Consider the following 15,590-nt stretch of genomic DNA (forward strand, 5'->3'; position numbering starts at 1 on the left):
GAAGCAAAACTGTATCCTCTCTTGTTTGAGTGGGGGGGGGGGGGTCACTCCATCCCTGTACTTCCTCCTTTTATAAGCAGACGTTTCAGTTGTGAGATGGAAGTGTCGGAAGAATGGATTACAGTGCCCCCTGGGAACAGGCAGTCATACAAGTAAATGAACTCACAAAATTGTGCTCGCTCATCCCTACTCGTAAGTTTATATTTTTAGTTTAGGTTTACTTTAAAATATACCATTGAATACATGTCAAAACTGTATAAAAACTGAAACTTTAAAACAAGTATGAGTACAAAAACAAGTTTTTATGGTCCGGAACAAGTGATTACTATCTTAAAGAGACTCTGTATCAAAATTTTCAGCCTTATTTCTTCTATCCTATAAGTTCCTATACCTGTTCTAATGTGCTCTGGATTACTGCAGCCTTTTCTAGTTGCACTTTCTCTGTAATATAACTAATCTTCTTTCCTTTGGCGACACAGAGAGGAATGCTGCCTCTGCTGTGATGGGGAGAAGTTATGCATGCCCTCTGCAGGCCCCCTGCAAGCTCTGTGTATGTGCTTTTTTTCATCCCTCACAGACAGGCCTCTGCTCCCTGTTTCAGCTTGTCATGCTGAGAAACTGTGAGAATCCCTAACAGGAGTGCAGATAATTCACTGGTAATAAAAACTTGTAGTATACTGTAACATTATATATATATATATATATATATATATATATATATATATATATATACATGCATACATACATACACACAGGATTGCGGCGTAAACCGCAAAGAGGAATCCAGGAGATCACAGTGAGTTGATTGGTATGTTTTTTTATTGTACAGATTTTCTTTAAGACCTCTGTAATCTGTAGTTCCACTGGCATGATATTCTTTATTGGAATTCTGAGGTGAAAAAGAGTGTATAGGTGTTGCTTATACCTGTTCTCCTCATGCCAGCTTGATGCCGACTGCATTCTCGTGTGTCCCCCCCCCGCCCCCCAACACACACACACACACACACACACACACACACACACACACACACCACTCCATTTAGCTAAAATATGTCCAGTACTAGGCCCAGAACTTTTGGGTCAGAACCTGTGAACTGGAGGATGATATCCCCTTGCACAGGATGCGCGGCCTCATATGCAGTGCTGTGAGCACGCATGCCGTGCTTAGGAGGCCACTGGGAGTATGTACACCGCTTTGGTAATACTGCACATGTGCAGAATGTCTTTGCGACGATCTGCGTATGTGCAAAGAGATCTTCTTCTGGTTTACATGTACCGAGCCAAGGGGTCGGGGCCTAGAACGGCCATATTGCAGCTAAATGGAGCTGTGGGGGAGGGAACGAGGATGCAGGGCAGCATCAGGAGGGCATGAGGGGAGCAGGTATGTTCAACACCTATATACCCTTTGTCACCTCGGAATTCCTTTAAAGAAAACCTAAACTGAAAATTAAAAGTCAAAATAAGCATACACAAGTCATACTTACCTTCCATGTAGTCTACTCCTCAGTGTCTTTCTCCTGTCCCGCGTCCTGTTTGTTCACTGTGATCAAGGGAATTTTCCGTCCTCCATTTTGAAAATGGCCATTACCTCATAGCAGCTTTCCGGTCAGCACACAGTTAAACTGTAACATCGCCCACTTGAGCCATAGGGAACCATGGACATTACCGGACACATGAGTTGTCCTCTCAGCTATAACTGACAGCAACTGATATTTTACTGACAGCAACTGATATATTTCAGTTCTGACAAAATATTGTCAGAACTGGAAGGGATTGTTATCAGAAGAAAATGGTGAGCTTCTGAAAGGAACTGATGGCAAGGTAACTATGCAATGTTCGTTTGAAGTTACCTCATGTGTTTATTTTAAATATTTTTACTCAGTACAGGTTCTCTTTAAAGAGGAACTGTCACAAAAATCTTAAAATTTAAAACATACAAATAAGAAGCATGTTTCTTCCTGAATAAAATGAGCCATAAATAACTTATTTCCTATGTTGCTGAAATTTACAGTAAGTAGAAATCTGACATTGCCGACAGGTTTTGGGCTAATCCATCTCTCCATAGGGGATTATCCAGCATGGCCTTTATTCTTTATAAAGACCCTCCCTGAAAAAGATTCATACACAGATGCTGGCCAACCTCCCTGCTCACCGTACACTTTATTGGCAGTTGGATGGAGCAACTGCCATTCACTAAGTGCATTTTGAAAATAAAGACATCCCTGTGAAGCCCCCATGAGGAGATGGGCTAGTCCAAAACCTGTTGGTTCTGTCAGATTTCTACTACCTACTGTAAGTGAGAGCAACATAGGAGAAAAGTAATTTATGGCTCATTTTACTCTGTGAGGAACGTACTTCTTAATTGTATACGTTTTCATATATTTTAAATTTTAAGATGTTCACGACAGAGCTCCTTTAAGAAACTGTGATTTTTGTCAGTGCATTGAATGTGGAGTTTTAAATAGTGTAAGCATTACGATCTTTTTTTTTTTCAATTTCCCTGCATTAGCGCTTTGCGATTATCGTTAGTGGAAAGAGAATCCCATCGAAATGCTAGGATACATACAGTTATCCATTTCTACAGTGTTTCCATCGGGATACATTGTTAAAGTGCTTTGCTAATCACCGGCTCCTGAAAAACACCCCAGTGTGAACCAGCCCTAAAAACCTCTTAGGATTTGTTTATACAAGGTACTCTGCTGGATTGGTTCCCGGAGAACACCTCAATGGACCAACAGACATGCAGAAATGGGCCTATGCTTTCCTATGGTAAAGTGTGTACCCATTCAGTTTACTATGCTTGCGCTTCAGTATAGTGGAAACTGAGCCTTACACCATTACTTAAAGCCCAACTCCGTCAAATAATTTTTGTTTGCATAGAATGAGAAAAGGATATAGACATTTATGGGTTGTATTGCTGTCATTGAGCCCAGTGGAGAGACTTCCTGTCTAGTTCTGCGTCCACTATATTTTTTTTATCATCCTATAGGGAATATATTCATTAGATGATAGAAAAAATGTACATGTATCATAATATCTGTATACTATGCTCCCGGTTTCTTGGGTAATGGTACTGTATATCTTATTGATACAAAAACCTGTTTGATTTAATGTTACTATGGTAAGACTTCCTTTCCATTTCAGCCTGAAGTTTCTAGACTGAAGTCTGATATAATGTATGTCTAGAAACTTGTACTTACATGAAACCATGGCAATAGACCACTGTTTCTGTTTGATTTATGGAACTACACCAGTTTATCATATTGCACCCCTGCAGTTAGTGTTTCATTCATAAAGTTAAAACTTTTCATAGCTGAAATGGGACTAAGAGCTTGGTGAGTCCCTGCAGAGATGCAATAGTTTTGTCCATTTCAATGGCCTCAAAGCTGTATAAAGCTTTACCGTTAATGGAAACAACTACTACTTGTTACACATATACTGCATAACATTTTTACTTTCCGTATGCTGCTGCCAAGGTAAAGTGTGGTCATTTTTTCACAGGTATGATTGGTTTAAAAATTCCTGGGACAGCTTATTCTTGCCAAATATGGACTCATCTGAGTTATATGCTCTGGGACTGCTATTTCCATTGGCATCATTATTGCTTTTCATGTTTGGAACTGGAGTAGCATACTGGAGTGGGATACTATTCAAGGGCATCACTGGATTCTTTGCAGCGACATGGAAAGCCATGAACAGGTATGTGAAAGTAAACCCATTTACATTACACAATCATTGAAATTACCTCTGTTATGGTGAATAGCAGCTGCATCACACAGTAAAAATACTTTTTGTTGCATGGATGTTTCCACACCCAGAATTTCATACCATCACAGTTCATTTTAGATCAATATTTATTCCAAAGGATTGGTTGGAAAAACCAAGGGTCTAGTCCTGAGAAAAGAGGTGAGTGGACTCACCCTAAAAACCACTGCGCGTGGCATGTTGAAAAATGAGCCTGGTCATGCAGAAGAATGTGGGCGTGGTCATGGGTGGGGCCAAATATACATAACCTTAGCAGTAGTGTAAAAGGTCTGCCGTGGAAGTTTGAGCTCTGCCGTAGTGTATCCTCCAAAAACACGTAATCTGGCAGTAGCGGTTCCCCAAAAATACAGCTCTGACAGCAGTTCCCCCAAAATAGGTACCCCCAGTATAGCTAGCCAGGTCTATAGGTGTCCCCAGTATAAGTAGCCATCTGTATAATTGTCCCCAGTATATGTAGCCAGGTGTATAGGTGTCCCCAGTATATGTAGCCAGGTGTATAGGTGTCCCCAGTATATGTAGCCAGGTGTATAGTTGCCCCCAGTATATGTAGCCAGGTCTATAGATGTCCCCAGTATAGCCAGGTCTACAGGTGTCCCCAGTATATGTAGCCAGGTGTTCCCAGGAGCACTGCGTCAGCGCAGTGGAGGGGGAGTGGTGGGCACAGCGGTGGGGAAGGAGGGACGTCTCCCCCCCCCCTTCCCTCACCTTGGGGCTCCCTCTCCCTTGCTCTCTCCTCCAGAACGAAACATTTGCGGACTTACCTCCCCATTCCGGCGCCAGAAGGATCTATGCATTGCCTCTAGTCTGGTCTGGTCTAGACCAGAGTAGCGGCATGCAGAACCAGTGCTGGGCCGAAATTACGCATTAGCGTAATTACTCATCGTAATTCACTACAAATGCACCTTAAGCATTACGTGTAAGGTTACTGTATTACGCGTAATTAATTACGCGTAGACCGTAGGTTACGTTATTACGCGTAACAAATTACGCGTAAGACAGTAAACTCCCATTGAAATTACACAGTCTGCCGTAATCGCGTAATATTACGCTCCCGTATAATATAAAAAGCCGCCGACTTTAAGGGTTAATAGCAAAGCCCCCTTAATTGCTAAGAGCCTCAAATTTAGAGAATATATTAAGGAGATCAGAAGGAATAAGAGGAAAATTTTTTTTTTCAAAAAGACCTTATAGTTTTTGAGAAAATCGATGTTAAAGTTTCAAAGGAGAAATATATACATTTAAAAACCCGCCGACTTTAACGGTTAATAGCAAAGCCTGCTTAAAATTTAGGAACACCAAATTCACAGGGTATATTAAGGGGATCAGTGGGAATAAGAGGAACATTTTTTTTTTCAAAAAGACCTTATAGTTTTTGAGAAAATCGATTTTTAAGTTTCAAGGGCAAAAATGTCTTTTAAATGCGGAAAATGTCAGTTTTTTTTGCACAGGTAACAATAGTGTTTTATTTTCATAGATTCCCCCAAGTGGGAAGAGTTTTACTTACTTCGTTCTGAGTGTGGGAAATATAAAAAAAAACGACGTGGGGTCCCCCCTCCCAGACCTCTTTAACCCCTTGTCCCCCATGCAGACTGGGATAGCCAGAATGCGGAGCACCGGCCGCGTGGGGCTCCGCACCCTGACTATACCAGCCCGCATGGTCCATGGATTGGGGGGTCTCGGAAGGGGAGGGGCAGCCAAGCTTTCCCCTCCCCCTCCGAGCCCTTGTCCAATCCAAGGACAAGGGGCTCTTCTCCACCTCCGATGGGCGGTGGAGGTGGAGGCCGCGATTTCCTGGGGGGGGGGGTTCATGGTGGCATCTGGGAGTCCCCTTTAAAAAGGGGTCCCCCAGATGCCCACCCCCCCTCCCAGGAGAAATGAGTATAGAGGTACTTGTACCCCTTACCCATTTCCTTTTAAGAGTTAAAAGTAAATAAACACACAAACACATAGAAAAAGTATTTTAATTGAACAAAAAACATAACCACGAAAAAAGTCCTTTAATATTCTTAATTAACCATTAATACTTACCTGTCCCTTTAAAAGCCAGTTCCCACGCAATATCCTCGGAAATATACTAATCAGTTACAATGTAACAAAGTTGTTACAATGTAACAACTTTGTTACTTTGTAACTCCACCGCACCCGACGTCACTCGCCGTTCACCCGCCGGCCGCCGCATACACGCTAAGTCCCCGCCGGCTCCCGCCGGCCACTCCGCCCACACCTGTCACCCATATACATGCTGGCACCCATGGGTGCCAGCATGTATATAGGTGACATGTGGGAGAGGCGGGGAGGGCAGCGGAGCCGGCGGGGACTTAGCGTCCTTCACCCGACAGAGCTCTGAGCTATATAGCTCAGAGCTCTCTAAAGCATCTTTGTATTTGGGCTCCAAGGAGCCCCATTGGTCCTTAGCAGACCAATGGGGTTCCTTCTGATTTAAAGGAACCCCATTGGTCTGCTAAGGACCAATGGGGCTCCTTGGAGCCCAAATACAAAGATGCTTAGAGAGCTCTGAGCTATATAGCTCAGAGCTCTGTCGGGTCCGTGCAGCGCAGACGCGTATGCGGCGGCGGCAAGTGACGTCGGGTGCGGCGTAGTTACAATGTAACAAAGTTGTTACATTGTAATAACTTTGTTACATTGTAACTGATAGAACATTTCCGAGGCTATTTCGAGGGATCATTTATTTAAAGGGACAGGTAAGTATTAATGGTTAATTAAGAATATTAAAGGACTTTTTTCGTGGTTATGTTTTTTGTTCAATTAAAATACTTTTTCTATGTGTTTGTGTGTTTATTTACTTTTAACTCTTAAAGGAAATTTCTCCTTCTCCCATTTCTCCTGGGAGGCGGGGTGGGCATCTGGGGGACCCCTTTTTAAAGGGGACTCCCAGATGCCACCATGAACCGCCCCCCCCCCCCCCCCCAGGAAATCGCGGCCTCCACCGCCCATCGGAGGTGGAGAAGAGCCCCTTGTCCTTGGATTGGACAAGGGCTCGGAGGGGGAGGGGAAAGCTTGGCTGCCCCTCCCCTTCCGAGACCCCCCAATCCATGGACCATGCGGGCTGGTATAGTCAGGGTGCGGAGCCCCACGCGGCCGGTGCTCCGCATTCTGGCTATCCCAGTCTGCATGGGGGACAAGGGATTAAAGAGGTCTGGGAGGGGGGGACCCCACGTCGTTTTTTTTTTATATTTCCCACACTCAGAACGAAGTAAGTAAAACTCTTCCCACTTGGGGGAATCTATGAAAATAAAACACTATTGTTACCTGTGCAAAAAAAACTGACATTTTCCGCATTTAAAAGACATTTTTGCCCTTGAAACTTAAAAATCGATTTTCTCAAAAACTATAAGGTCTTTTTGAAAAAAATGTTTTTCCTCTTATTCCCACTGATCCCCTTAATATACCCTGTGAATTTGGTGTTCCTAAATTTTAAGCAGGCTTTGCTATTAACCGTTAAAGTCGGCGGGTTTTTAAATGTATATATTTTTCCTTTGAAACTTTAACATCGATTTTCTCAAAAACTATAAGGTCTTTTTGAAAAAAAAAATTTTCCTCTTATTCCTTCTGATCTCCTTAATATATTCTCCAAATTTGAGGCTCTTAGCAATTAAGGGGGCTTTGCTATGAACCCTTAAAGTCGGCGGCTACCTAACATTGATCCATGCGTCAACTTTTCCGCTTGGCAGCATGACAGCATTAATTGCTAGTAGGATTTTACGCGTAAGCCAATAACGTAACAACCTTAATTATGTTATTCTTACGCGTAATTGCGTAAGGGCTATGCGTAATTACAGACATGTACCGTAAATGATTGTCTACGCCGCAAGCGTAATTCCGTAATGCGTAATAGCGTAAAATTACGCGTAATGATCCGTAAGCGTAGTTTTTTCCCTTACGCCCAGCACTGTGCAGAACTTCCCCGGCACTTGGAACGAGGAGGAGGTAAGTCCCCACCCACTGATGCCCGCTGCCAGCCGCCGCAAATGTTTCGTTCTGGAGGGGAGAGCGAGGGAGGGGGAGCCCCAAGGTGCTAAGCCCACCACTCTCCCTCCACTGCGCTGACACCCCTCCACATGCTCTGAAAAAAGCAGGTGGACGTCGTCCACCCGCGTTCATGCCCGACTCAACCCCTGGGAAAGGCCCAAAATAAATGGGGATAAATGGAGATTCTGGCCCTTTGCTCACCTCCTGAACATAGTTGAAAGCCTTTAGATTAACTACTTTACCCCCAGCGGTACGGATTTCTCAGTCCCTTTTTCCACCCTGTTACCACCATGGGGCGGAGAACTCCGTACCTGACGCCGCTCCCGCCGCTGTCCGCGCTCCTGTTTGCCGTCCGCGCGCGCTCGTGCACGCCGCCGCCCGCTCACCCGGAGATCAATGAACGGGAAAAACCTTTCCCGTTCGTTGATCTCTGCCCCCCACAATGATCAGCTGCTTCTACGAGGAGCAGCGATCATTGTAAGAAAAAAAGTGTCCCAGCCTCCTAACCCTTCCTGCAAGCGTACTTCCTGTACGTTTGCAGGTCGCATAAGCAAAGTTACTGTGGCCATCTTGTGGCCAAATAGTAAAACTACACCCTAAAGCATTTTTCATATACAAATACATTACTTTTACACTAACAATTAACTCATTACCTCCTACACTCCCCAATTTATTTATTTTTGTAATTAAAAAAAAAAAAATACAATTAAAAAAAATACAAAAATAGTTACCTTAGGGACTGAACTTTTTAAATATTTATGTCAAGAGGGTATAACACTGTTACCTTATAAACTATGGGTTTGTAATTAGGGATGGACGCAAAACTGAAAAAAATGCACCTTTATTTCCAAATAAAATATTGGCGCCAAACATTGTGATAGGGACATAATTTAAACGGTTTTGTAACCGGGACAAAAGGGCAAATACATTTCATGGGTTTTAATTACAGTAGCATGCATTATTTAAAAACTATAAAGGCCGAAAACTGAAAAATACATTTTTTTTCCCACATTTGTTCCTATTTTCCCATTAACCACCCTGGCGTTCTGATTAAATCGCCAGGGTGGCTGCGGGAGGGTTTTTTTTAAATAAAAAAAAAACTATTTCATGCAGCCAACTGAAAGTTGGCTGCATGAAAGCCCACTAGAGGGCGCTCCGGAGGCGATCTTCCGATCGCCTCCGGCGCCCAGAATAAACAAGGAAAGCCGCAATGAGCGGCCTTCCTTGTTTTGCTTATATCGTCGCCATAGCGACGAGCGGAGTGACGTCATCGACGTCAGCCGACGTCGTGACGTCAGCCGCCTCCGATCCAGCCCTTAGCGCTGGCCGGAACTTTTTGTTCCGGCTACGCTGGGCTCAGGCGGCTGGGGGGACCCTCTTTCGCCGCTGCTCGCGGCGAATCGCCGCAGAGCGGCGGCGATCAGGCAGCACACGCGGCTGGCAAAGTGCCGGCTGCGTGTGCTGCTTTTTATTTCATTAAAATCGGCCCAGCAGGGCCTGAGCGGCAGCCGCTGGCGGTGTTGGACGAGCTGAGCTCGTCCAGACCGCTCAGCTGGTTAAAACACATTTAGAATAAAATAATTCTTTGCATAATGTCCCACCTAAAGAAAGCCTAATTGGTGGCGAAAAGAACAAGATATACTCTGTTGTTGGGCAATGATCGCTCCCCCAATGTTTTCTATTTTTTATAAATATTTATAGGTTTATAATGTTTAAATGTTTGCCATTTTTTAAAATATTTTATTCCCCAGCCCTCTTTTCCCCCGCAGGCCAATCACTGTAATCGGCTGTCATAGGCTTCAGCCTCCTGCAAACCACGCCCCAAGGACTTTACGCTGATCGACGTTAGGCGGTCCTGGGGCTGGCGCCACATCCACGCCCGGAGAAATGAATATTGGTGGTCAAATACTATTTTGCATAGCTATAGTCAGGGCTGGGTCTTCACAAACCTAGGGCCATTTCATTGACATAGGGCTCCTCTGACACGCGCACACACACACACTAGCAGTATTAGACACCGAGCCCCTGCTCCCCACCTCCAAGATTGTAGCATTAGGTGTCCCCAATGTCCACACACACACGCAATAAGGACACCGATCCTCTGCTCCCCCCGAATATGGTAGCATTAGATGTGCCCCCAGCTAGCAGCATTGGGTGACAATTATTCCCCCTACCTACCTGGATTCAGCATTAGGTGCCCCATGCTCCCTCTCCCAATATAGCAGTATTAGGTGGCCTCATTGCCCCCTCCCCCCCCAGGTAGCAGCATTGGGTGGCACTTGTTCCCCCCCCCCCCCCCCCCATCCCACCAGTTAGTAGGTTGTTCCCTGGGGCCCCGTTTCGCTGCAGTGTACTCTAGGCCTGAATGATTTTAGGAAAAGATTGAATTGCACGGTTTCTGTCAGAAATTTGATTTTGATTTGATTCACGATTTTCGATACACCATGATAGAACAGCACACAGATGGTGAGTATGAGTGCCCAAAGTATAGGTAGCCAAGTATCGTTGCCCCCAGTTTAGTTTAGCCAGCTTTAGGTGCCCCAGTAAAGGTTAGTTAGCTATAGTTGCCCCAGTATAGGTAAGCCAGCTATAGGTGCCCCAGTACAGGTTAGGGAGATAGATAGAGGAGGAGATAGAGATAGCTAGTTAACTTTCTGGACGAGGGAGCCAGGAGCAGTGCAGGTACCAGTGGTATGGAAAACCGCAGCTTTGACGATCACAAGATTGTCTTGCCCCTAATCATGATTTCGGTTTAAAAACAAAGATCGTTCAGCCCTAGTGTGCTCACAGCAGAGTAGCTTGTCTTGTCTGTCAGGCTTGCGCACTTCCTCCTTTCATCTGTATCCTTCCATCTCCAGCCCCTTCTCTGTGCCCCAACAGCATGTATGTAAAATGCTGCCTGGTCACGGGAACAGAAACGCCATGGGGATGAAGACAGAAGGATGCTGAAAGAAAAAGGAGGTCAGTTTGCTCCTCTGCAAGTATTCTGAATTGAAACGGGGTCCTGGGGGACCACTATTAACTTGGGGGAGACCTGGGGCCCTGGGCCATTACCTAGTTTGCCCCTATGGAAGTGCCAGCACTGACTATAGTTGTACCACCACAATTCATGCCATGCTGTTGATAGAATAAAAAAAAGAATTTGGACAGTTTAATTTTTTCTTCTTTTAGATGTTGACCTAGCAGTTTCAGAGGATTTTATGCAGTCATTTTATGTTTCTATATGCTAAAGTCACAGATTCTGTTTTTGCACACTTGTTATGTTTGTTTGCTTTACTTTTCTTGCTAGAACAACGCCTCTTTCTGATGAACACTTCACTTTTACAAAGAGAGTTTTCTTAGAGATGTTACTTGCCTGCCTTGTTTGCTGGAGGACTTGTGGTGCATTTTGTATTGTGCTCATTTTTGTTCGCTACTTTCTCAAGGTATGCTCATTTATCTTATGTATTAAAAATATTCATAGGTTGTGTGTGTTTACCACTAGCATGTAGTATTGTGTAACTTACCTTACCTCGTAATATTCAAACCCTTGTGGCCCTCAAACTACATTGAGATGGTAAAATTAGCTAGTGATTGAATGTGCGTATGCAGCATAAAGGTGGCCACACATCATACAACCTTTTCAATTTATTTTCATTTCAAGGATTACAATACTTTTTTCTGATTGGCCAGATTTTTCTAATGTTACAATGTACCACACACACGTGTTAAATGTTTCTCCAATTTTGCACACACACACATACACACAAAAAAAGATTGAAAATGAGAAAATTGCTTGGGTGTATATACTAAGAAATTGACAATCTACCCTACACGATTCAATTTTGAATTGATCATAAAAATCCACCACTCCTGATCGACTTATTTGAGAAAAAAATGGGAAATGAAATCCAATTGGCTTTCTTGCTCAAATAAAAAGAAGCTTTTGATTTTTCAGGAAATCTGATTGTTTTTATCGAATTGCCATAAAATTGGAGGATTTTATTGTATCATGTGTGGCCACCTTAAGCCTGGTACACACCTTCAATTTTGATTGGCCAATTTTACTACTTCCTTGTAGTATGAGGGCCAACAAATTTTGACTACTGTTAACAGGTTGTATAGGTAATCCCTCATACTATATAGAGGTGGTAAGATTGGATGTGTGTACCAGAATTTATCTTTTGGATGGAGGATCCACTTGAACCAGGAATTTCATTAGTAAAAGTTTTGGAAACCTTATAACCCATTAAAAAAAAAACCTACTTTATAGTGCAAATGTATAAGCAACAGATATTCTTTACAACATATGGCTTACAGTTATACAGCTTATGAACACAAGCCCAAAACTTGCATAGCTGTCAAAGTTGTAAAAAAGATTTAAAAAAATAACTCCAGCCTTTTGAGCAACACTGTACTTTTATTAACCACCCTGGAGTTCTATTTTTTTTGCGGCGTTCGGCCAGGGGTGTTTTTTTTTTTTAGAAAAGTGCTAGCTGCGTGTTTAAAAAAAAAATTGTAAAAAAAGACCCACCAGGGGCTGAGCAATCCACAGCGGCGGTAATGGACATACATCTCTCCCAGAGTAAAATGTGATATACATTACTTTTTCCAATGTTGCTGTCACTTACAGTAGATGAACTGCGCTCTCCACCTTCCTATAAGACAACATACAAATGGCACATAGCGTGACTCCATACACATGCACTTTGCCACATACAGTCAATCACCACTGTGACAATTGTGCTCGTGTCGCACTCGTGTATCCACTCCCAATATAGATTGCGCTCACCAAACAGCAGCCACCTCAGACTCAGGTGGGTCTAGCGTATTTTTCACACATAAGCTCCAGGCATATTTAAAATCCTCAATGGTCTGTTTAATGTCGCTTTGATCCTCTCCGGAATCATGAAATTTTAAATATGCCTGGAGCTTATGTGTGAAAAATACGCTAGACCCACCTGAGTCTGAGGTGGCTGCTGTTTGGTGAGCGCAATCTATATTGGGAGTGGATACACGAGTGCGACACGAGCACAATTGTCACAGTGGTGATTGACTGTATGTGGCAAAGTGCATGTGTATGGAGTCACGCTATGTGCCATTTGTATGTTGTCTTATAGGAAGGTGGAGAGCGCAGTTCATCTACTTGACATATCCTGACATCTGGAACCCTGACACAGCGATCCCACCACATATTACAGTAAACTTGGCTGCAGTAAGCTCTGAATATCAACCTGTGGAACTTTAAATACTGAGACACAGGAACTATTTTTGGACACTGCAGTATTCGGACTGATAAGATACAAATAACTGAGAAGGGGATTTGGGAGATTGGTGTTGCAAATTGTGATAGGATTGAGTGGGCAGCGCAGCCTTGTATATTCATTGTCACTTACAGTAGGTTGTAAAAATCTGACTGTATATGGACTAGTCCATCTCCTCCTGAAAGGATCTATAGAGAGATGCCAGCCGGCCTTCCTACTCATTTGCATACTATTATCAATTGGATTGAGCTACTGCCCAGTAAGTGCTTTTGAAAGTCATTTGCATGTGCGACGTGCTTCCTTCCGGCTGGAGGTCACACAGTAGCGGCAACAGTAACTAGGAAGGACACTGTAACCAAAAAGGATGGAGAATATACAGAAGGATGATGCGGCAGCTGCAGACGGAGCCTGAGGGAAAAAGGACTGCTGCGGCTTGGAGGAACGGAGCGTACAGCTCACGATGAGCGGAGGAGAGGAGTATGGCAGCAGGATCAGATCAGATCTTCGACTGCAGGTGTAGTGTAGTGTAGCTGGGGGTTAGTGTAGTGTAGCATAGCTGGTGGGCATCAGGGGTTGCTTTAGTGTAAAGCAGTGTAACTGGTGGGAATCAGAGTTTGTGCCATGTAGTGCACTGTAAGCAGGGTGGGGTTGGGGGTTAGTGTAGTGTAGTTGGTGGGGGCAGGAGGGGGTTAGTGTAATCTAGTGTAGCTTAGATAGACAGTTTAGGGTGAAAAGGCTATAAGACGCCCCTGCAGTATAGATGCACCAGGGGCCATATGCAATTCACTTTTTTCACCTGAGTTTTCTCCTAGGTGATATTTAAAAACTTAAATGTGTTTTAAACCACCAGAAAGCAAAAAAATACTCAAAATAATTTTTTATAGTACATTATACCTACTTATTGATACGTTTTTTCTATTGCAAAATGATAAAAAGTTATTTAAATCAAAGATGAAATGTTTTCTCCTAGGACAAAACTCAGGTGAAAAAGTGAATTGCATATGGGCCCAGGTTTATTATTTTTCCCCCCTCTAAACCTAGGTGAGTCTTGTAGTCCGGAGCGTCTTATATCCTGAAAAATGATACCTACTCCTCAGGTTCTCCTAAACAGGAGATAGTTTTTCATCTTATCTACAAAAGAACTTTTCTGCACCTAGAAACTGAAAAAAGTAAAGTACTATAATATGGGTATTTAATAAAGAAATGTAAAAAAAAAAGTATTTTATTAATAAGGTGTGAGAAAACTTAGGAGAAAAGTTATCTGAATAGGAGCCCTTAATTGACAATTCCTTGCTCCCTATCGTATTCAGTCCTTCTTTTCTTTTCTCTTGTCTGGTCTGTTGGATATGAACGGCACAGACTGTATGCTATGCTATGACTATTACCATGCTTACTTCCCAGACCTTACCCAATCTTGCTTTAAAAGGAACCCGAGGTATGAGACCTATGGAAGCTGCCATATTTATTTCCTTTTAAAGTGTACCTGAGACGGGGAGGGAGAGAAAAATGATACATACCTAGGGCTTCCTCCAGCCCCCTCCAGGCTGATCACATCGCCATCCTCCTCCACTGCCTGGATTTCGACCCTGAAAGTCCATAAGTTGGGTCCATTCAGTGCAGGTGCAGTCCAGCCACGTGCTACCCTCCTGCCACTGTCGCCAGTCCGCGCATGCGCGGAACACCCAAGACCGGAGGAGTTTTGAGTCCGAATTCCAGACTATCCAGGTGGTGTAGAAGGACAGTGAGGGAACAATCAGCCTGGAGGTGGCTGGATGAAGCCCCAGGTATGTATATTTTTTTTCTCCCTCCCCATCTCATTCCCTTTAAATAATACCAGTTGCCTGGCAGTCCTGCTGATCTTTCTTGCCAGTATGGTGTAAATCATATGCCTGAAACAAGCATGCAAATCTTGTCAGATTTGTCAGATATCTGATAAGCATGCTTGTTCAGGGTCTATGGCTTAAATTATTAGAGGCAGAGAATCAGCAGGACAGCCAGGCAATGTGCATTATTTAAAATGAAATAAACCTGTCAGCCTCCACATCCCTCTCATCTCAGATTCCCTTTAACCCGACTGATTCTACTGTGACTTTACTCCTCATCTTCATCCTGAAGTTCAAATGCAATAGTGTAGGAAACTATGTTTTTATGTGATGCAAAAAGTAATACGTAGTGATTTGTGTATTAACAGGTTGTGAAGTTGCAGTCTGATCTGTGGAGCTATTTGTCAAAAAATAAAGTAAGTGTTTTAAGTATATTGTTATATAATACAAATATAAATCCATAAACTGCTTAAAGGAAACATCCAAACTAGTAAAAGAAGATCCACTTTCCTGGGACTTCCTCCAGCCCGTGGCTCCCGATCTTCTCCGCTGGCGCAGCCGATCCTCGCCAGGTCGGGTTCCGGGTCGGCTTCCTCTGCGCTCCACCGCACGGGTCACGTGGTCTCTCCGACGTCATCAGGACGGTACTGTGCAGGCGCAGTACTATCCTGATGACAATGCACTTTGACTGCAAGTAGTTATCAAGACAAAATCCTTGTCAGAATCCCCACCCCCTCAATTTCTGGCACCAAACAGATGTAATCCCACC

At 43.6% G+C, this 15,590-nt stretch overlaps 1 protein-coding gene across 3 annotated transcripts in view; it reads left to right on the forward strand.

The window, feature by feature from the left end:
- The window catches only part of PGAP1 (post-GPI attachment to proteins inositol deacylase 1), a 240,276-nt gene that overhangs the window by 206,686 nt on the left and 18,000 nt on the right, over nt 1–15,590 (forward strand). For all 3 annotated transcript variants that reach the window (XM_068244826.1, XM_068244828.1, XM_068244830.1), the window contains 3 exons: nt 3,502–3,699; nt 11,045–11,180; nt 15,190–15,237. In XM_068244826.1, coding sequence (XP_068100927.1) covers nt 3,502–3,699; nt 11,045–11,180; nt 15,190–15,237 — 382 coding nt within the window. The remainder of the gene's footprint in view (nt 1–3,501; nt 3,700–11,044; nt 11,181–15,189; nt 15,238–15,590) is intronic.

Source organism: Hyperolius riggenbachi, chromosome 7, assembly GCF_040937935.1.
Source record: "Hyperolius riggenbachi isolate aHypRig1 chromosome 7, aHypRig1.pri, whole genome shotgun sequence".
NCBI lineage: Eukaryota > Metazoa > Chordata > Amphibia > Anura > Hyperoliidae > Hyperolius > Hyperolius riggenbachi.